General features: G+C 41.6%; 1 protein-coding gene across 2 annotated transcripts in view; it reads right to left on the bottom strand.

Annotated features, from left to right (window-relative positions):
• Positions 1 to 23973, bottom strand: part of PRDM1 (PR/SET domain 1) — a 158652-nt gene that overhangs the window by 118865 nt on the left and 15814 nt on the right. Inside the window, exon 1 of one of the 2 annotated variants that reach the window (XM_060237597.1) lies at positions 43 to 172. The exons of the other annotated variant lie outside the window; for it this stretch is intronic. Within the exon in view, the coding sequence (XP_060093580.1) occupies positions 43 to 51 (9 nt within the window). The 5' untranslated portion in view covers positions 52 to 172. Of the gene's footprint in view, positions 1 to 42; positions 173 to 23973 lie in introns of those variants that run through there. 2 annotated transcript variants of the gene reach the window in all.

Here is a 23973-nt window from a genome sequence, read left to right as displayed (position 1 = left end):
TTTAGCTTTATCTTTACTGAGAAAACAAGTCATAAACCTCACCTTCTGCATGGGTCAAAACAGAGGCTGCTGACTGATCAGCAGCCACCACAGGTGTGAATCAGGACAGACTGCTTTCACACTGAGCTGCCTGCAAAGGGATGAGAGAGTCTTTATCTAGTGAGAAAGTAGAACAGAAGCAAAGAGTACACATCTTTTAAGCAGGATAATTATGAGCCTCTCCAATCCTTTTACCAGACACACAAATGCAACTCAGCTAACTTTTTTTTTAACTACTAAAAATACTAAACCTCCTACTGAACTAGTTGGAAAAGTCTTACAAAGGGGTGGAGTGAGAGAGATCAGTCTACCAGGTCACCTTTTTACCACCTATGACATCAGCTTGCTGCCCTGATTCCTTCATTAATACATCTGAGCTGAAAACAATAGGCCTGCCATTAAGAATCACATAGTCCAAGATAAGAAAGCTCTAAGAAGATAATAATGGGTGCATTTAGCTGGATTTTAAAACATTCAGCTGCTTAATCATTTCTTCCTCAATCCATGCTGCTGCCTAAACATACAGGGAATGCTTTGGATGCCTTAGGCTATGGGAGGGAGCAGTAAAGAAGAAAGATCTTGAGAATGGTGTAAGCAAGGGGAAGGAGATTTCACTGGCAATCATCTCCCACAGAAATGAAAACATGTCTTAATTACCATTACAGCAATATGCTAAATACAGTCTTAGAAAGCTTCTAAATACAAGCAAATTGATAAAGAGAAATGACAATAGAAGCACATTTATTTCTATCATGAAAAAGCACAAATTTCAACTTTCTTCTCACCCTTTAACAACTGGGCTTTGTTCACTCTTGTGTCATTAGGCAAGTGCCTCTGATATCACTGTTTAAGTCTTCAACCAATCATTATCCAAAGGAGGTAGGGTTGCCAACCAAGTCCAATTCAAGAAATATCTGGGACTTTGGGGGTAGAGCCAGGGACATTGGGGCAGAGCCAGGAGCAAGGCTGTGACAAGCATAATTGAGCTATAAAGGGAGTTCCGGCAATCACATTTAAAGAGACTGTACACCTTTTAGATGCCTTCCTTCAACTGGAAATAATGGAAGATAGGGGCATCTTCTTTTGGGGCTCATAGAATTGGACCCCCTGGTCCAATCTTTTTCAAACTTGGAGGATGTTTTGAGGAGAGGCACTGGATGCTATGCAGCATATTTGGTGCATCTATCTTAAAAAACAGCCCCCCCCCCTCCAGAGCCCCAGATACCCGTGGATCAATTCTCCATTATACCCTATGGGAATTGGTCTTCATAGGGAATAATAGAGTGCCCAGCAGACATTCCACCCCCCTGCTTTCTGATGACCCTAAAGCAGGGGGAGGACTTCCCAACCGGGGGATCCCCTGCCCCCACCTGGGGATTAGCAACCCTAAAAGGAGGAAACATGGCCACATCCACAGGTTAAAGTGGCTTCAATTCCAAAAGTAAGAATGCAAAACTGCAGGTTGCACTGGCAATGGGTAATGCAGAGGGCCCATTGTACAATGCTTCTCAGCTTTACAGACCTGTGTAAAGTACTGACAGCTGACATATGATGAGCCCAGCAAGAGACCCCAGGGATTTTTGCCATTGGCCTCCTCTGCAGAGTCTTCCTTGGTAGGCTCTCTTCCAATAACAGATCCTACTTAGCTGCCTTCCATCCCAACTTAAATATGACCAGAAATAATCACATAAGAAGGAAAGAGGATATGACCTTTTCCACAACATGGAGCTGTTTCTCTAACACTTCCGCTATTTATAAAGAGAAATTCTTTTCATGTTTAGGAAAACTGAAAACACTTTTGAAAATACCTCTCATTTTCTTTGCCACACTTACACATGTATATACCCACATGGATCTATAATTAGGGTTGCCAAGTCTCAGAAAATATCTGGGAACTTTGGGGGTGGAGCCAGAAGACTTTGGGGTGGAGCAAGGAGCAAGCATGATTGAACTCTGACAGTTCTGGCCATCACATTTAAAGGAACTGCACTCCTTTTAAATGCCTTCCCTTCATTAGAAATAATGGAGGACGAAGGACATCTTCTTTTAGGGCTCATAGAATTGGACCCTCTGGTCCAATCCTTTTGAAACTTGGGGTTTTTTAAGGAGAGGCACCAGATGTCATGCTCAAAATTTGGTGCCTCTGCCTTGAAAAACAGCCCTCCCAGAGCCCCAGATACCCACAGATCAATTCTCCATTATACTTTTTGGGGACCAGTCTCCATAGGGTATAATGGACTGCCCAGAAGACATTCAACCCCCTGCTTCTGATAACCCTGAAGTGGGAGGAGGGCCTCCAAACCAGAGGATCCTCTGGCCTCAACTGGGCAACCATAATAGGGTTGCTAAAAATAGCTATTAAATGGCACCCTAATCTAACATTATTACAATACTGTTAACATTCAAACATCCTTGCCCCAAACAAAAAGTCTCAGGATTTAGGGCAGGATAATACTAGATGTAGTTCCATTATTTATTGTCCCAATGACTGTTTTTGACTGAAAGACAGAAGAAGGAGGATTAGTTAATCTTTCCTGTCACTGATTTCCCACTGAACATAACCACTTCCCCAAATGTGACAAATTATTAGGACTAAACTTCAAGCCATTTTTCAAAACCATGGTTTGAAATGGGTTTTGCAAGCCATAGTTTAGGTGTTAATGCTATCCATAATATGCTGGATTGAGGTAACACAGAAAACCAAGGCTAGAAGGAATACAAAAATTAAGGTAAGAATTGCTGTATAAAACAGGAAGAAGGAGGAGAAAACTCAGCATGTTCCAGACACTTTGGATTACAGTTTGGACTAGATCATCAGACTTCAGCTGCCATGCAATATTTGGTGCATCTATCTTAAAAATCAGCCCACCCTCCAGAGCCCCAGATACCCGTGGATCAATTCTCCATTATACCCTATGGAAATTGGTCTTTGCATTCAGAAACCAGGGTGCTTACATTCAACTTGAGTCATGAGTATTCTTACTACCACCCAATATTAAAATCTCAGCACTAAAAACATCCCTGTCTACTTTATTTACTTCATTCATATCATGCCTTTCCCCCCAAAAGAGACCCCACAGTAGCTTGCACTGTTCTCTTTTTCTCCATTTTATTCTCACAATAAGTATATTTAATTAATAAAGCTGCACAATTTGTATGTTTTGTGAAAAATCCTGAATCCTCAACAGATACTATTGCAACTATTGTGGAGTAGCACTCTTGATGGGCCTACAAATGCAGGTTTAGTGGGAACCACTGCTGTACTGCAAACAGGGTGGTTGTGTGCATATGTGTATGCATGTGGTGAACAACTCACAAATTCCATACAGCAACCATAAATAATTCCAGAGTTTTAAAAGGAGTTATTTGTCTTTATAATTCCCCTCCCTTAAATTTTTAACATCCTGCATAATGAAACAAAAGAGAGAACATCTTTGTTATAAGGGGATGTTCCATTTGAAGCAAAACTAACCCTAACACCCAGTATTTTGAGTTATATTTAGCAATTGTAACTGACTGAAAGAATTAGAGAAATGGGTGACCTCAGCAGGAGATTACCTATCACAATAAAAACATGCTCTTCTGGAAAACAAGTTACGTCCAAATTAATTACTCATAACATTTGCTAGCTGTTTGTCAGCAGCATATAACATATATAGTCTGGTAATTACATTTTTAAACAACAGTGAGTAATTCATGACAGAGTGGACCAATTTCTTCAATGTGCCAGTTTTCTTCTAGCAGATGAACTCTGTTGAATCAATGTAAACAAAATACTTCAATGTTTCATAACCCATAAGAAATTCATCATGCTATTTAAATGAGCAAGTTCATTTTAAAGACTGGTAATATAGTTTTTCTTCTCAATGTTTTTTTTTTAAACTAATAAAGTTAGCTCAAGATTGTATTACTTTAAAGAATTAATATAAAGCTTATTCCGTGCTTTAAAGGAAGAAATTCTCTGGATCACCATAAACCTTTCAAACTTTCATTCTCCCTCCCTGCCCAATTTGCATGGAGGAGTCTATTTTACAGCTTTATCCATGTAATGGTCCCACAGGCCTCTCCTTCATGCCAAAATTTCTCTTTGAAGTTTGCCCTCCCATTAGTGCTTCAGTGTAGGTATTCAGACTGATCACACAAGCACAGCAAAACTTCAGAACTGTCCACGTTCTGTCGGATACAGTTGTTTCATGTTGCCTTTGATTTACTATCTTAATTATTGCTCAGAAGAAGAAGAGCACATCTTTGGTAGAGCTTTCCCCCTTTTTTCCTTATTTTTTTTTTAACAAAACAGGGCTCTCAGGGTTTTGTTGGACATTGTGCAGGATGTCTTTTGCCAAGCAGAATGGAACACACTTAATACTTCTCCTTTATAACCTTAGTAATAAATCAGCTGTCACTCCATTTGCACAAGTGCAGCCATTAGTGTCCTGTCCCCTCCTCCCCAGCACTTCCCGAATTTTAAACAAAGCAGGAATAAACTGAAGTTGAACAGAGCTAGTGAGTCCAGTAAATCAGTTTAATGAGAACTGAAATGATTGCAAGCAGAATGTTTCTGAGTGTAAGAGGTGTGCACAGGAGGCTCATCTTGAGGAAATTTGTTGGAGAGAGATTGCTGAGTGTAGTTTAGCTGTAACACTTTTCTGCTGTGAAGACTGTGCTCTCTGAAATCAGTTTTACTATAGTTTAAGAGCTGTATATGGTTTAAATCACTCTATTTGCACAAGTGCAGGCATTAGTGTCCTGTCACCTCCTCCCCAGCACTTCCTGAATTTTAAACAAAGCAGGAATAAACTGAAGTTGAACATAGCTAGTGATTCCAGTAAATACAATTTAGATTCATGTGTTTGGTTGAATTGTCATGCTCCCACCTTTTCCACAGATGATGCCAATTCAGACAAAGTGATAGTTTTTAAAAAATTGCACTTAAAATTATCTTGACAGGACAACAAATTAATCTGCTTTGAGTCTCAGTAAGAGCAGCAGAGTCAGTACAGTAAATCAATCAATCATGTGCTGTATATTAATGGCCTGGGTATGTTTTGCTGTCCATTACATTTTTAAAACACCCTTTCTGCTCCATGGAACTCAGGGTGGTCACATGGTTTTCCATACCTCTGTTTTATGAGATAGGCTAGGTTGAGAGAGTGTGACTAGTCAAAGGTCATTTAGTGAGCTTCACAGTTGAGCTAGGCCTCTCAAGTCCCAGTCCACCATTCTAATTGGTGTATCATGCTAGCTCTCCACTTTTGGAGTATTCTCTGATACTGACTAATTATTGCCCTTTGGCGAAACACATCATGTGTAACAGGAGATATGAAAACTAACTGACATTGCAGGATCCAAGATTGGGTTTTTAAAAAAGAGTGGGATAATCACTGCCTCCTTAAGTCCCCTAAGGATGACCCCTGAGACCAGGAACAGGTTAATTATGTCTTCCAGGGGGCCTTGTAGCCCCACACTGCTAGCTTTCACCAGCCATGAGGGGCACAGATCTAGGAGGCAAATAGTTGGTGTAACAGCACCCAGGACCCTGTTGACATTGGCTTGGGAGAGTGGGCTGAAGTTAAAAACTGAATCCAAAAACAGCCAAGGAGCCTCCAATTCATGGATTGTATCAGCATTGGCCAGGAGGGTGAGGTGGAGTGACTGGTCCAGAATGCAGTGGCCTGGATTCAGAAATGTGGAGTAACTGGGCACTAAATTTGGATCTACTCATAGGGAGGCAAAAAGTTGTGTGGAAAATTTTACAAACTTTGATTATTTAAGAACGCAATTACAGAGCTTTGTGCTTATGCAGAAGTTGCCTAAGGCAAATCTCCCCATTCAGAGGCAGTTGTCATGGCTCCTGAGACCCCTCAGGAGAAGAGGTGCCATGTATAGCCAGGTCTGTCAGCAGAAGCCAGCAAGCAGGAGGACAAACTGCCACCGACAGTCTCCAGCTCTGAGTCTACAGGTGAAAGTAAGCTGGTCATTCCAAGCCCTCCAGTATCACTCATCTCCAATGCAGAATTACTCCCAAACAGCTGGTTGCAAATTGGACCCTTAGGTACAAGCCTATAAAAAACAGCCAAGGGAGGGTGTTAGGTGTGGAAGCAACAAGTCAGTCTATCACTGGCTCCGTGATCACAACCATGGATCCTGCCTTGTTTTAATTGGCTTCTAACTATGGTTTTTGGCTCTCCTTGACTTCTGCTCAGGAGGAACCTTTAGATTGCTTGACAATGCCACTCAGACAACCCCTTAACAATGGCTCTCTTGGCTCTGAACTCTTAGTCTGGACTCGACTTGGCTTCCCTCACTTGGGCTTTTACTGCCCTCCAGGAACCTACCATTGGCTCTCCCTGACCCAGGCCCATAGCCACAGGGGGTGCGGGGGGGGCACGGCCTCTCCATTCAACCCCCCCCCTATATGCTCTGTGGCCCCTCAGTTGGGCGAGACTCCCCTTCCCTTTGTAGGGCCCCTCCATTGGATAGCCTCTAGGACCCGCGTAAAAGGGTGGGCTGTAGAAGGCTTCCTGAGGGCGACACGGGCACGAGCCCTCTTGTCTGTTGGGCCGAGCCGTCCCTCTGCCTGCAGCAGCAGCAGGGCCTTTCCCTTGCAGCACCCCTTCCTCTGTTTGCCAGCAGCAGCCCCTCGCCTCTGCCTTCCCTTCCTCCCACAAATCACGGGTCTTGACGGGGTGGACAGGCACAGCGGCGCAGAGGAGGGAGGAGAAGGAGGCACGCCTGGCTGGGCTGGGTGGCATGAGGAGATGAGCCATGTCCGGGACCCTATGCGCCTAGCATGCGGAGAGAGGAGACCTGTAGCCGGCAGGCAGGAGCCAGGCAGGGAAACCTTCACCCCAGCCCCCCGCCCCCACCGGCAAGTACTGCCGCTGCCAGACCCATCGGATAGAAGAGCAGCAGAAGCAGCAGCGCCATCCCTGCCGGGGACAGGGGAACATGTCCGATTCCTCTCCTCTTGCCAAAGAAGCACCGGGCTGCTTGGCAGAGAGTGTCTCCTTCCTTCCGCCCCCCTCCCCGCTGCCTGGCCTACCCGGTGGGGCAGCCGCAGATGGTGCTGGGCTGCACTGGTTGCTGGGGCCTTGGATGGCTGGCTTGGGTGGGGAGAGAGAGGAGCGGGAGACTCCTGACACCTCTGTTGCTGGGTGCACCGGCTGGGGGGTTTCGATCTGGAGTGTCTTTCTTTCTTTCTTTCTTTCTTTCTTTCTTTCTTTCTTTCTTTCTTTCTTTCTTTCTTTCTTTCTTTCTTTCTTTCTTTCTTCTCCTCCTCCTTCTCTTCATGCAGGGCCCTGAAAAGCCATCTCTCTCTCCTCCCCACCGGCTAGCTCGCTCCCCCAGTTTGGAGGGTCATCAGAAAGGGGGAGCGGGGGGAGGGAAACATCTGCTGGGCAGTCCATTATTCCCTATGCAGACTGATTCCCATAGGGAATAATGAAGAATTGATCCATGGATATCTGGGGCTCTGGAGGAGCTGGAGGCACTAATTTTGCAGTGTAGCATCTGGTACCTCTCCTCAACCCCCCCCCCCAAGTTTCAAAAAGATTGGACCAGTGGATCCAATTCTATGAGCCCCAAAAGAAGGTGCCCCTATCCTTCACTATTTCCAATTGAGGGAAGGCATTTTAAAAGGTGCGTGGTCTCTTTAACTGTGATGGCCAGAACTCCCCTTTGGAGTTCAATCATGCTTGTCACAAACTTGCTCCTGGCTGCACCCCCAAAGGCTCCTGGCTCCATCCCCAAAGTCCCCAGATATTTCTTGAATTGAACTTGGCAACCCTAGCCACCAGATGTGGGCTTCTACTGGCCCCACCAGGTGCCATTTCTCTCGTGGGCCCCTCCACCCAAAATTTTCTAGCTACAGCCCTGCCCTGACCCATGACAGCAATAAATGTCTAAATACCAGTGCTAGGAGAAAACAACAAGGAAAGGCATCAGCCCTCCAGAGTAACTGGTTGGCATACTGATGTGATATGAGATGCTGGATCACTGGTCAGATCCAGCAGGGGTGTTATATCATTCACAAAATTCTGATAATCCAGGTTTTCTGAGGGCTTTTCTAAAAAGAAAAAAATGCACTATTTTGGTTTACATAAACAAGTTCCACCTGCTACAAATTATACTTTGAAATAAAGAGGGGTCTCACAGCTTAGTAGAGGGTCAAGTATTTTGCATAAAGATAGTACCAGGCTGCGTATTTAAAACCACCCCTGATAGCAGGACATTGCCTCAGACCTCAGAGAGATTCCTGCCAACCAACAAGTAGGGGGCATTGAGCTATGGCATCACATACATATAAAATCAGCTGAGAGCCAATGCAGTGTAGTGGTTAGAGTTTTAGACTAGAATCTGGGACACCAAGGGGCCAATCTACATTCCACCATGGAAGTTTACTAGGTGACCTTAGGCTACTCAATCTCTTGGCCTCTCCTAGAATTTCTGTTGTGAGGATGAAAGGGAGAACAGTGGGTTCCATTGGGTAGGAAAGTAGAGATAGATAAACAAACAAATGGGAGCAGCCATAGTATATTCCCTTTTCTCAGTAATCCTGGAAGCCCCAAGTGATATGAGAGGGACCTATGAAAACTCTTTTCCACCCAAGTGTTACTCCAAAACCTGGCAAGAGCCACACTGGTGTTGAAAGAAGACATGTTGCTACCTCTGATATTGTGACACTGATGTGGGAAGGACACAGTAGGGTTGCCAGGTCTAACTCAGGAAATATTTAGGGACTTTGGAGACTTTCCCATTTCAAATAAATAAAAATATAGCAGTGCAGTTCCCCTGAATACATTTCCTCCTCCACTTTTTTGTTCCCCAACAGCTGTGCTTCCACTAAATGAAAGGGAACAAATACTCAGTTTGCATGCCCACACTTTCGTGATCTCCCTGGCGCAATGGTATAGACAGCTTTACTAACCGGAGTTGCTGAATGTAACAATCTGCTGCATTTCAACCAACTTAAGGAGAGATCTAGGGGCTGGAGTTTTCCTCATCCTATAATCAGGTTCTAGTTAACTCTTTACCATCCCTTTTACTATACAAAAAGCTTCTGAAAGGAATGCGAAATGAACAAAGGGACTGTGCGCTCTCTCTCTTCTCTCACACATGTGGCTCTGCCTGCTCGCCCTGCCCCCATGAACTTCAGTCTCACTAAGATTTAAAGGTACACACACACACACCCTTCCAAAATACAAGAAGCTTGCTAGTTTCTAAACCTGCCTGAAATCTAAAGGAACATTGTGGCTGTTGAGCTGGGGCTTCTTCCCACTGGTCAGCTGGCTGGTGGTGGGGAGGAGCCTGCAAAACCAGGGGATCCTCTGCCCAGATCTGGGGACTGACAAGCTCAGGACACAGTCAGCAGTAGGTCTCACACCATTAAGACAATATTTTAAAGGCTGTTGGTTGGTGTGTTTAGAAATGCTTTCCAGGGTTCATAACTTGTGACAAATGAAATAAAGAACAATTTAATTCTTATTTTCCACTCTTACTTTAAACATTTCTGCATTTTTAAAATCTTTCCTCTGAAGCCACTCAGACTTCTGCAAGCACCTTTGTATAGTGGACTTTGCAAATAATCAGAAAGGTCTTTGCTGCTGATATAGTTGCCAGCCTCCAGGTGGGGCCTGGAGATCTCCTGCTTTTACAACTGATCTTCAGCTGGCAGATATCAGCTTCCCTGGAGACAATGGCTAATTTGAAGGGTGGACTCTATGGCATTGTACCGTGCTGAGGCCCTTCTCCTCCCCAAACCCTGCCCTCTCCCAGATCCACCCCCAAAATCTCTAGGTATTTTTCAACACTGACCTGGCAACCCTATTTGTCTATCATCTAGCCATATGATTGCATAATAAGACTCTATCAAACTGATTTAATTTGTAATATCACTAATTCCACCCTTTATTAGGGAAATAAAATTTCACCTAGCCTTTCCTATTGCACACTGTTTCTTATATAAAATGACCATAGAGGTTAGTTTTACCCTATTCAAAATACATGTCTATAAAGTATATAAACTAAGCAAATGATTAAAGAAAAGCAACCCCTCACAAAAACAGGGACTGCTGCTGAGCTCCTCTGAACACAGAAAGAGGAAAGCAACTGAAGATGCCACTGCGTTTACTTGAGACCAGCCATGTGACATGCTCTGGGTCTGGTCTACAGAAACAAACAAACAGTGATGTCTAATTCTAGTAATGGTAGGCTTTAAAAATCAATTTATTGAGAATGAACATTGTTTAAAACATAGTATATGCAAGCTCTTACACAAAGAACATCTGAATTTATACACACACACACATTTGCAAGCTAATACTTTGTGAACACATTTTATACCAAATTTCAACAGTTTCACTACTGAGCTACTAGTGATTTTTTTTCTACTACTAAGACTGGCCACAGATATGGAGATACTTGTTGTCCTACACATGACATAGTATATAATCCAGAATACCCTCAACACCTGCCACACACTGTCAACATCCTTAACACAAGGAGAGTTTATGAAGTCCAGTCATTGTTTTCTTTCATTTTAAATGCAATGACCCTATGCCCATGTCACTTTTCCTTCAGTGTTATGATGCTGATCGGCAGGGTCAATCCTTGCAAGATGTTACTAAATCAACATCCTCTCAGGGTTTCATTCTAAAGAGAGGATGTGTGCCTGCAGGTGACCTTCAGAGTTCAAAAGTGACTTGAGTTGAGCTGCCGCACCATCCATCACCATGGCCTAAAAGGACATTTGCACAGGGTCCAAATGGCAAGGGCCTGCCATGAATTCCCCTGCTCTCCTTTGTGCTAAACATAGGTTGCTTCTTCAAATTATTCATTTTGCTAGGGAAAAAGACAGAGTGAGGTCAGTAAAGTCACAGTAGTTACAGTCAATTCCCGAATGAGCAAACTAATGAAAATACACACACATATGAACCAAGGGCACAAGTGCTTTTTATTAGCTTGGCTTACTATAAATCTTATCTTCCACTTCAAATATTTTGTTTTGAAAGTAACTATGTCCCAAGCACTTCTTGGGGGTGGGCAGAAGAGAGGAAAAGACCACCTCTTCATTTGAAACCAGTTCTAAACAAAGTTGTTTGCTCAAATGCGGAGCAAGCTGTAGTACTTCCTATATGCCCTTTAAAAGAGACAAAATGCAGCATCATAATGGAGGGCAATGAAAGAGGGCAGGTGAATTGCCAAATACAGCAAGAACCAGTTTGTGCTCATTGGAGCATATATATGCCATATGGAGAACTGTATCTTCTCTATAATAAAAGTCCTATGTGGTGGCCAAATCCAGGTCTTCCATTGGCTGAGGGGTGCATTCCATGCACTCCATGCACTCATCACAGCTCAGTCTCTCTGACTTCCTGTTGGCTCAGTCAGCGTCTCTGGCCTCCTGCCTCCTGGGAATATTGAACAAACCATCAAACACTTACCTCAGAGACAGACATCTCTGATGCTTCTCTGTGTCCTCTCTGTCAATTAGCCTCAGAAAGGGCTGCTGCTCTACTGAAACCTCACAAAAGGCATTGCAGCTGCCACCAGCAACAGACCTCTGTCACCTTATGGCTGCTGTCTCTTTCCTGTCACTCCCTCTCTCCCTCCTCACCTCAGCCTTGCCCCAGGACAGACAAGGATTATGCCTCTGGGGAAGCCGCTAACTAGAGGCTGTTGCTAGGCTACCAAGGCTGCTTCTGACAGTAAAGGGAGAGGCCTCAGCTGAATATTATTTCATAGAGTCCATCCTCCAAAACAGTTATTTTGTCCAGGAGGAGAGAGATCTGTTATCTGCAACTCATTTGTGACTCCAGGAGATCTTCAGGCTCCACTTGGAGGTTGTCTGCCCTACGCTTTGCTGCTTGCTACTGCTGCTGGGAAGGAGACAGGGTTGCCAGCTGCAGGTTGGGAAATTCCTGGAGATTTGAGGGGTGGAGCCTGGAGAAATTGGGGCTTGAGGAGGGTGGGGCCTCAGACAAGTACAATGCCATAAACTCCACCCTCCAAAAAAACCATTTCCTCCTGGGGAACCACTGTTGCCAATCTTCAGGTGAGGGCTGGAGATCACTCAGAATTACAACTGCTCTCCAGATGGCAGAGATCAGTTCTCCTGGAGAAAACAGCTGCTTTGCTGTGTCATTATACCTTGAGGTTGCTTCCTTCCTGCTTTGGTCCACACTGGTGAAAAATTCCAGTGAGTGGAAAAATGGATACACAGCTGAGGGGTGCTAGTAGTATTTGATTCTTGGCAAGCAGTCAAAGCTGGGCTTGCAGTTATCAGGGAGGGAGAGATGTGAGCAGGGCTGGGGGCAGCAAAGAAGACTGGAAGCAGAACCTGGACAAAGTTTGCTCTATGATGTTTGAGTGGGATTATTATAGAAGAAATGTCAGGATGAGTGGGATGGCTGGAAAGTTGTTGGGAGCTTGTGCTGATGTCACTTCTGTGTGATGTCAGCACATCGCTTGATGTTCCTGCCAGCACAACAAAGGGACCTGGCAATCCTACAACATTTGCAGTTGGATGGCATTGCTTTCTATGAAGAAGACTGGTAACTCCAGCTGCATGTAAATGCTTCCCCAGCAAAATCTAAGGCCCTTTACACAAGAGATTAGATCAAGGGAGTCGAACATGCTGCCCACAGGACAGATCAGGCCCACACAGAGCTCAAATCCAGCCCCTGAGTGACTTCCTTCTTCTGTTTCCTTTTCCAGGGCTACTGCTGCAGCCACGGCCCTAGCCTGCTTCCTCCCCCCCACTCTCTCAGTGGCTTTTTGCTTCCTGCCTCTTCTCCCCCCGACCCCTCACACACAGACAGAGCTCAGTGGCTGCTTCCTGCTTCATGTGGAAGAGATACAAAGACAGGCCTCTCTCTGTCTCACACATGCACACACACACACAGAGCTTCTGCTTCCTTCTCTGGGGCTGCTTCTCTTCTTTGGGGGAAAAAGGGGGAAGGGGAGAGAGAACAAAACTGGAGTCTTAAGACAGCTTCAAGACCAACAATTTTATTCCAGATATAAGCTTTTGTGTGCAAGCACACTTCTTCTTGGGGGGGAAGGTGGATGAGTGGATGGATTTTTTTTATATAAGCACAATGTACCTTGAGGAAATTATTTTGGCTTGTTCTGAAAAGTTTTATTTTTTTTTGTTTCAAACAATTTTATTAGTGACATATGGTAATAAATTTCAATTTCTTACATCATTAATAATTACTTTTTTATCTATCCCATATACCAAATATAGATTTGGTATACCAAATATAGATTTGGTACCAAATATAGATTTGGTATACCAAATATAGATTTGGTATTTTCCCATTTATTCTTATCACATTTATTAATTTTTGAAGTTTCGGAATTAATTCTTCTTTAAACGTTTTAAAAAATTTTGCCGTAAATCCATCTGGTCCAGGTGCCTTTCCAATCTTCATTGCATTAATTGCTACTTCAATTTCTATTTTTTCAATTGGATCATTCAAAACTTTTTCCATATAATCAGTTAAGGGTGCTATTTTAATCTTCTGCAAATACTTTTCCATCTTTTCCTTCTTTACTTTAACATCTTTAAATAATTTAACATAATATTTAAAAAATTCTCTCTTTATTCCTTCTTGATCTACCATCTCTCTTCCATCAGCCACAATTTTATTAATAATTTTACTTTCTCTCTTTTTCTTCAATTGCCAGGCCAAATATTTTCCAGGTTTATTCGCTCCCTCGAAAGATTTCTGTTTTAATTTCTTCAAATTCCATTCCAATTCTTTATTTAACAGATGTCTCATTTGTGCTTGCAATATTGTAATCTCCCTTATAATTTTCTTTTTCCCTGGCCTTTTCCTTAATTCACCTTCTTTTTTCTTAATTTCATTTTGAATGTCCAACATCTGTTTATCTTTTGCTCTTTGTCTTTATTATTCAATGTTATTAGTAATCCTCTCATTACTGCCTTGTAGGCATCCCATACTGTCTGAAATTCTATATCTTCTCTGTCATTTACTTGGAAGTACGCTTTGGTTTCATTTTCTAGAGATGTCACTATTTCTTTATTTTGTAGTAAATCTTAATTTAATCTCCATCTTCCTGACTTTTTCGACAGTTATGTAATCCACATTATTAGGTTATGATCAACTCCTATTTTAGGTAATATCTCTATTTTCTTTGTTATAAGTCCCAAATCTTTAGTACCCCACAACATGTCAATTCTAGAGAAAGAGCTATGTCTAGCTGAAAAGAAGGTATAGTCCCGTACTTCAGGATTAAATTTCCTCCATATATCTTCCAAACTCTCCTGTTTAACCAATTCAAAAAAGACTGACAATTTCCCTTCTTTATCATTTTTTTTCTTCCCAGATCTATCTATCGTGTTCTGAATTGTTCCGTTAAAGTCCCCCATCAATAAAATTTGCTCATAGGTCACTTCATCAAGATGTTGTGTAATATTTTTAAATAAAATGTCTTTAGCACCATTTGGAGCATAAAGTCCCAACAACAATGTTTTTTTGGCATTCAAAGTAATTTCTACTGCTGTATACCTTCCATCTTTATCTTTAAATACCAATTTCGGGTCTAATTCTTGTTTAATATAAAAGACTACTCCTCTCTTCTATTCAGGCAATGTAAAAAATTCTAGTCCCAATTGTTTATTCCACAGAAATTTTGTCTAATATGCACTTCTTGTAAACATACTATATTACAATTTTGTTTTTTTTTATTTAATGAAATGCTGTTTTTCTTTTTTGTGGTGAATTTAGTCCATTTACATTCCAAGATATCAATTTGTAATCCATTATGGTGCAAATTCTTTATTTTCTTCATAAAATCCATGCAGTTCCTGTGTATTTGCGATTGTAATCCTTTTCCCTTGAAGTTCAAAGCTCAAACCTTCAGGTATTATCCATCTGTACCTCATTCCATTGTCACGTAATTTTTCTGTCAATTTTTTATATGCCTTTCTATCAGTTAGCACTTGTCTTGGCAGTTCTTTCATAATTCTTACTCTACTGCCTCCCACTATCAATGACTTTTCAAAGTTTTTATTCATGATCTTTCCCACCATTTCTTTTGTCATAAATCTTATGACCACATCTCTTGGCAGATTGTTCTTTTTTGCATAGAGTGAATTTACTCTATACATATCATACATATTTCTATTCCCTTCAGGATCTTCCTCTAAAAATTCTGCAATTATTTTTATTATGTATTCGTTCAGGTCTGATTCTTCATCTTCAGGTACACCTCTCAGACGGATCTGAGTTTCCATCAGTTTGCAGTCATGAATTGTCCCTTTTTCTTGTAATTTTAACAAGGTGGAGTCATGTGTTTTCACTCTCTCTTCCACTTCTTGTACTTTCTTTGTTATTGCCACAGTATCATTTCTGAGATTCTCTATTTCTTTTTTTAATTCTTTTTTTGAGTCCTCAATATCCTTTCTTATTTTTTTTTAGAGACAGTTATCATTTCTTTCACCCCCTTCATTATCCTAGCTTCCATTGCATCTAATTGGGCTTGCATTTTCTCTATTGAAGCAGACCTAGCACGGGTTTGTTTCGGGTCTGACATGTAAAAAAAGATCAAAAATTTTGATCTCACCAAATTAAATTTGAACCATCAGGTTTGATAAAGTGAAGCTTGCCCTTTCCAATGCACCCAATTTCGCTGTACTCTGAGCCTTCCAGGCTCAGATATTAATGTTTAAAGCTTTTATTTCTCCCAACTTTTGCTTCACTTTAAAAAAAAATTCTTTTTTCCCTTTTACCAGTTCAAGTCTTCTTATCTACTATCCAACAGTAGTAATTTTTTAATTGCCAAATCTGTTAACTCCACCAATTTTTAATGTCCCAGTCACTTTAAAAACGATGTAAAAACTTAGTCCTCCCAACAACAATGGCCACCGATGTTTCTCTCTGGTATTATAATCCTAGAGTAGGCTGTTTACTTAATTGACTTCCTTCTTCTTCCTCCAATACTTCCTGCTTTTCTTGCCTTCAAATCTTGTATTACTGGTAGAGAAATTTCACAATATCGGACGTATTTCCTGTGTTGACTGTGAATGCTGCAGATCTGTAAACGATGGAGCTGCCTCCTCAACCACAGATAAAACAATAAATTCCTTTTTTTAACACTGCCTTTTAAGTTTACAAAGTTCAAATTTAGCCCCTTCTCTTCTTCTCCTTTCAGGCTTTCAGTATTTCCAGCTCCCACCCTTTACTTTTGTTTTGTTTAACTTTAATTAGTCCTGGAATGAAGAGATAGCAATCAGTACCTTTTTTCCATAGTTTATCCAAATTAACACCAGTCCTTTGTAGATTAGATGTTTAAAATTATAAAAGAAGGTTTGGATCCTGTCGAGCTTATGCCAAATTGATGACTCTGGAAACTTCTGCAGATGATGAATATGCAACTTCTCTCTGGAGATCCCTCAAAGGAGCCCCCCCCCCCGGGACTCCCTTTCAGCCAAGGTAAGTCTCCTCAAAGTATCTCTGAATATCTTGGACAATTCTCTACCTGAGAAATGTAGGCAGAAGGCATTAATTTGCCTTTTACTACCCTGAACAGAAGTGCCAGCCTGCCCCCGTTAGGGAAAGCAACTCAGCTCACCATTTTCCAACTCCAGAAGTCCTCCTGAAAAGGTTTTTTTTAAGTTTTTTAAGATGGTTTTTTCCTGTCGCTATCTGGATTTATTTTCTTTCAAAAAGACCCTGGTTAGGAATCTGAACTCTTGGATTGGTCCTTGTATCTTGGAGACTGGAGTGATTTAAGATATCATATGGTAATAGTACACATTGGTAAGGAGACAGGAAAACTAACTGTCAGTTCAGTCCTGGAGGATGCATTGTCTTGAGCTCCATTATCCATTGCAATTCAGGAGTCCCTCTAATCTCCCTTTGAAATTCCTTCATAAAAACACTGCTACTCTTAGGTCAGCAACCAAATGTTGTGCTTTCTAATGTCAGACTTATGCCCATTTATTCTTTGTATCCTCCTGGACTTAATCTCCTGGATAGAACTGAGACCTAGGTTTCCTGTTTCATTACCAGCGATGGTATCTCCATGCCTACTACCTCTCTGCATATCACACCTAATCCAATCAAGCCTGCTATTGTCATTTACTTGCTATTGCCATTTGACATCTGATATCACTTTTGTAAAATGTATATCTCTGGTACCTTGAGTTACATTTTATGGCATGCACGGCCTGATCCAACAAAGTGACATTTATGTCAGATCCTTCCCTCATAACAAATTAGTTTGACACTTCTGGATTAGGTACGCAGCTTCTCAAATGCTATAGCTAACTTCCTGCCCACAGGTTTAACCTTTTCCCCATCCCTTTCAATCTTTTCCATTTGCCATCCCTGTACACATAAGACTCACTAGAAACTTGTGCTGCATACAGATATTCTGTTTTATTATACTATTATATCCCATTCAGCTGCTTAATTGTAAAGTCACTTTCCCATCCAAGAGGAGATTTACAGTAAAATTGTTATGTTAATATAATCTGTATTTTCATTTGAATAAAGATATAATTATGTCCCATCCTTCTCCTGTACAACAAAAATTACATTCACATAGAAAGAATTTTATAGTATCTTTTAGTAAGTGAATGTAAAATAAATTTATTAACTAAATCTTGCTTCTCTCCCTCCCCCTGAGTTTTCTTTTTCAAAACTAGACTTACCAATCCTCAGGTTGCAGCGGGGGATCCCCCGGTTTTACAGGCTTCCTCCCCGCCCCCTGCCAGCTTGCCGGCGGGGGAAGCCTCTCCCCCACAGCCACCACGTACCTCTAGATCTCTGGCAGGACCTGCAAACAGGTCCGGTTTTAAAATGTGTGTATCTTTAAATTGGAGCAGGAAGCAGGAGGTACTTCATAGGGAAGGGTTAGCAACAGCAGACCTCGTCAGAGTGCAGCCCCTCCGTTTGTTTTGCTTTAGTTTCAGACAAGTGAGTGTGTGTGTAAAAGAGAGCAGCCTAGCCTTTGTTCTTTCCAGACCTCATTGTGGAGACACCAGAGACAGTTAAGTGTGTGTGTGAGTGAGAAAGAGAAAGCAGGGCGGGGGGGGGGCGGGGCGGAGGGAACTCTATTATTCCCTGAGGAGACTTATTCTCATAGAAAATAATGGAGAATTGATCTGCGGGTATCTGGGGTGAGTGAGAAAGAGAGAGAAAGCAGGGCGGGGGGGGGGCGGGGCGGGGCAGAGGGAACTCTATTATTCCCTGAGGAGACTTATTCTCATAGAAAATAATGGAGAATTGATCTGCGGGTATCTGGGGCTCTGGGGGGGGGCTGTTTTTTGAGGTAGAGGCACCAAATTTGCAGCATAGTATCCAGTACCTCTTCCCAAAATACCCCCCAAGTTTCAAAAAGATTGGACCAGGGAGTCCAATTATATGAGCCCCCAAAGAAGGCACCCCTATCCTTTATTATTTCCTATGGAGGGAAGGGATTTAAAAGATGTGCGGTCCCTTTAGATGTGATGACCAGAACTCTCTTTGGAGGTCAATTATGCTTTTCACACCCTTGCTCCTGGATCTGCCCCAATGTCTCCTGGCTCCACCCCCAAAGTCCCCAGATATTTCTTGAATTGGACTCGGCAACTCTACTCAAAATTGGCAACTTTCATGATTCCCATGTAAAGTGGGACAGTTCAGGAAAAGCTTGAGTAATTTTGGTAATATTAAATCAATCATTTATTTAGCACATGCTGCTCCAAAACATTGTGGTTCAAAAAACAGGTTCAGTGTAACTCCAATGGGATTATGCCACTGCATGTGCTATCCACTAGGTATTCTGTATTTTATATTCTAGAAAGTCCCTGAGTTTTCCATGAGTGGAAGAATTTCCACTCACAGAGTGTAATGTCTTTTTCTCTTCTCTTTCCAGGAAGCCTTTCCGGCTGCTGGTCAACAGAAGTGAGGAAATTGTACTATGTACAGAAAATCTCCAGGGGGTCTAAGCTTTTGTCTAAAAACCAAGGGAAGATATAATTCCAGGTATATTAATGCCACCTTCACAGCCAGACTGATGTCCTGGCAGCTTTTTCGCATCCCAACAAAAAGAATCTGCAAAACATATAATTCCTTATCAAAAGCAGAATCATATATGAAGTCTTAGAAACATCTCTCACTTTCTGTAGTTCTTGTTTATTACAGTGTTTGCCCATGATGTTGGAAATTGACAGACTATATAGGTTTAATGGAGGTGGAAAAGTATACTTCTCGTTTTTGCATATAGGAGGTGCCAGGAGAGAAAAAGAAATCACTTTAAATCAAATAGTTAACTTGATGGCTCCACTAATTACAGGCTACTGCTGCTCCTGCTGAGCTGAAGAAGGTGGAGAGACTTGTTGTCAAGCAGACAGATTATTCACTGTTAACCATTAAGACCACCATTTGAGTGTAGACAAAAACACAGAAGAAAACATTAAAAAGCAGCATGTGCATAATCAAACAGGCATTTGTAGTGAAAAGAAACCCCCTTGAGCCACTTTCTGCATCATTAGAACATGAACACAAGGTAATCGGAACACTTCATCCCCCATCAAGAGTCAAGATCCATCATTTATGGAAATTAAGTTTTGATAAGGTGGCATGCTGAACAGTGGTAAGAAAAGATATCTTCAGTTATGCCAACCAAAGTATCCAGAAAGATATATACACACTGACATTCTGAACTATCACAAATTCCTTCAGGATGCAAACATTTCAGGAAAATGGATAAATGTGAAACAATGCAAAAATACATTATGATTCTAGAGGTTTTGCTTCAGAGGATTTCACATCTATTTAACTTGACAAAATCCTACTTGTTTCTTATATTCTCATCTGTACTCTTTGCTTGACATGCAAAATATCACAGAAAGTCAGGGGAGGGGAACAGGTTGAGACTCCCTCCCCCTCCAAATTCAGGTTCTTAAGCAATAAAGGACACAATCCTATGATACGCAATATCATATTATCACAAGAGTCAATTAACTGAAATATGAAACAAATGTCACTGCGAGTAAATAGAATATCAAATCTACTCTGGTACAAAGATATTGGCAACAGTGCATAAACAAACAAATATGCCTGGTAGTACTTTAGAATACCAGTTGCTCCAATAAAAGGTTTCATCTCATTTTCAAAGACAAAAAGAAATAACCCATGGTCTCTAATAACTTCTAAAGATTCTTTTAGTCTCATAGTAAAAGACTGTTCCTCACTCTCTTCCATTAAATTAACAAATTAAAAGTGTATGTTCACACTGCTGATGAAAAATCACAGGTACATATGAAACATTTAAAATGGAGAAATAAGGCTAGTAGTCAGGGGAGAAGGAAGAGAATGGCAGACTTCAGTTTATGCTAACAATATCGTGAGAAATTACAATAGGTGATAGACATAGAGAAGAGTGAACTCCACATGGTATATCCAGTAAGGTATGTCCAAGCTGATTCAAGACTATACACTTCAGATGCAGTAAGCAATAAATATGTGATTTCTAATTGTGTATTTATTTTGAACTTGGCCCAATGCAGGAGGATTAAACAACAATTTACCAAATTATTCCATACAGTACAGAATCTACCGTTACTAGATAAAACATACAAAGATAGGGCTGATATTTCTGGGCATTAACATTTTTGGCCTCTTAGGAAAGAGATACACATCATTTTGAAAGCACAACTTAATATTTAAGTGTTCTTGTCTACTTAACTACTGTATAAATAAATCCTCCCCCACCCCTCAAAAAAAAAAAAAGCTTGAAATGAAGACTGGTATTATTCCTCAAAGAGTACTTGGAGACAGCAAGGTGGGGGACTTGACTAGAGACAGCACCTGATCAAACCTCTCATCTTAAACCCCAACTTGGTGACAAGCAAAAGGATAGAGGTTTTGTTAGCTGACAAATGTCCCTCAATTACTGAGCAGGTTGCAGAATTTCTGGCCCTAGCAGAATGAGAAAGAAATTAAAAATGGAGTTAGGCAGGGAAATACCTTGCCTCTTTTCTTAGCTAAGTTTTGCACATAACCTTGTATTCCCATGCTGGTTGGGCTTGCAAATTACTGTGGTTTGCATGTCCCGTTTTGAAATTCCTTTGGACCTTGTTTTTCTTTTCTGTTATGCCAATAAAGGTTATGTCTGTAAAAAAAAAATGACTAGAGGCACCATAATGTAGTGATGTCACTTTTGATGAAATCAAGTGACATGTTTGCAAGGGTACAATTCTCCAACACTCATCCCAAACTCTAGTTTTGGGTGAATACCGGACTACTCCCTGTCACAATGATGTAACTTCCAGAGAGCAACAGAAGTGATATCATAGTGCCAGCAAGATCAATAGTTGCTTCATTCCACCCTCCTGAATTTTTATCTCTCTGCTCAACAGAATGGCAACAAGGAGAACCAAAGGGGGGAGAGGGGTCCTCCTGGCCTCCTTGTATGTGAGGTAAGTGAAAGAGGTTATGTTAAGCTATATTTTGATATTAGAATGCTCCCAACAATGCAAATAATTGGGGTAAAGACAAATTGTTGTCTAGTTCATGTGTCACCAGCTTTTATTTTAAATTATACCTATCTTTGAGTCATGAAAAATATCTTGAGCTGCTAAAATACCTACATCCACATATATAAAATTCCCTGTTAATATATGAAATCCATCCCCCCCACAGATCATGTTATCAGAGTTTGTTCTGTCCTTGAAACTGAACATGGACTAGGATGACCACCAGAAATAAAGCTATCACCTAAGGAGCAGAGAAAAAAAAAATCTGAAATAAAAGCAGAGTATCCCATGAAAGTACAGATACAGGAGTGCCAAACTCATTTGTTATGAGAGTCGGATCTGACATAAATGGAACTTTGTGGGGCCAGGCCATGCATGTCATAAAATGTAATGCCAGGTAGTGGACATATAAACTTTATAAGGGATACAGAGAACACAATTAAAGATATTATTTTTTACTTAAAATACAAACATGCTTAAAACTGTTGCAATGTTTTGTTTAAAAAAGAAAGGTGAGGGAATAGTGGGATTTGACAATGCAATTTTGAAAATAAAGCATCAAGAAAAAGCATAAAGATCACATCAGAAACTAAAAATATAAGCCAAAAATACAAAATGCTCTGGGCTTAGGAAAACATGAAATGACTGGGCATTGCAAGCTTCTCCCCCTGCCCCCAGGTTTACTCAGATTGGCAATGGCTCTTCAGTGTAATAACCCCCCTTTGGCTGTGGGTTCCCAGGTTAGAGTACTCACTAGGCACCCAGTCCATTCAGCAGAGATATGCTGGCTCAAAGACCTTTATTTGCAAGGTCACAAAACTCCAGCAAGGAACAGCTTCTAACTGGCCATATAAACACTGAAAAGTGAAACTGACCTCCACTCCATTAAAATACATTGCAGTAAAACCAATGCTAAAGCTCAAGTAAAGCCCATTGCAAATATGGTTTTAAAACAGAAAATGTATTTCAGAAAGCAATGATGCTTCAAAAGAGGTAAAACCCCTATTCATTACTATTACAAAATGGCAAACCCCTGGCTTCCAAGAGGATGATCTAGCAGCCTCCCACTCCTACTGTCCCCTTTCTATGTCAGAAGACAGTAGGTATCTAGATCTCCCCAAAATTTCACATATTCAAGCAATGGTACGAAAGCTACTATCAGATAGGCAGCTTGGTACGACCTGGCCGCACCTCTAATTTGGCCCAGGCTTTTTTTGTGTGTGTGTGTCAGGAGAGTTGTGATCAGATGTCAGCCATTGCGCTGATCACCAAGGCCACTGGCAGTTCCTCCACAGCATTGAGTCTGTTGCTGTCACTGCCTTCTTGCCAGCCTCCTGCTCCAGCCCTATGCATCCACCTCATCTCTCTTTGCCCTCCCATTAGTGCTTCAGCGTAGGTATTCAGACTGATCACACAAGCACAGCAAAACTCCAGAACTGTCCATGTTCTGTCGGATACAGTTGTTTCATGTTGCCTTGGATTTACTATCAATTATTGCTCAGAAGAAGAAGAGCACATCTTTGGTAGAGCTTTCCCCCTTTTTCCCCCACCACCAGACCTGAGCAGGACTGGTAACTTTGCTTACCAGGACTCACTGGGCCTGGAGCATGGCCCCTTCTCTAGTGACATCATCAGGTGCAGCTTCAGCCCTGCCACCCACTGTTGCTCCTCCCCATCTGCCGTCCTTGCCCATCCTTGCCTGCTCACTCCTGGGCTTGCATAAGCAGTTTTAAATGAGCTTTGGGCAAATAACCACTAATATGCTCATCACTAAAAGTTAAAAAGAAATGGAAGTGAAAAACAGGAAGTGAAAGTTCAGATGTCCCCAAAGGCTTCACCTTGCAAGAGAGCAATCAGATATCCATGGATGTGCTGTGAAACTGGTAGGATCCCTAAATACCAGAACTTCTGCAGTGTCAAGGAAGTCGAGGGTGAGCATGGGAGCCTGCAGGATGGGAGCCAGATGTGGCTGTCTGATCAAGCACTTTAAATCTGTTTGGGAGGAGCAACAACAACGGATCAAAGTGCTCATTTTATTGCACCCTCAGTGGAGCTGGCTAATCTCCTTCCTCACGCTTAAGGATACATTCCCCATTCCTCCCTCTTTCAGTGACTCCATGGCCAATCTCAGTACAGAGAAGGGAAATAACTAATTATTTCACAAGTTCCAGTTTCCTTCACAAAAAGAAACAAAACAGGTCAGTTAACTGAGTCCTCCCTGATGACAGCATTCTTTCCCCATGATATTTTCTTGGGGCTTCTAAAGGCTGCAGAAACTAATCTTTAGCAACTAGCAAGACTGACGTGATGAGTAGATTTGTGTACCTCTTTCATTATTAATTACTAGGAATAATGTCCATTGTAGAGAAAAACACAACAGGGTCTAGAAAGAGGCTCTGAGTGAGTGCCCCCCCCAGCTGTCTTCCCATTCACCCAAGTGA

The sequence above is a fragment of the Heteronotia binoei genome, chromosome 1 (assembly GCF_032191835.1).
Source record: "Heteronotia binoei isolate CCM8104 ecotype False Entrance Well chromosome 1, APGP_CSIRO_Hbin_v1, whole genome shotgun sequence".
Lineage (NCBI taxonomy): Eukaryota > Metazoa > Chordata > Lepidosauria > Squamata > Gekkonidae > Heteronotia > Heteronotia binoei.
This window is presented reverse-complemented; position numbering and strand designations above follow the sequence as displayed.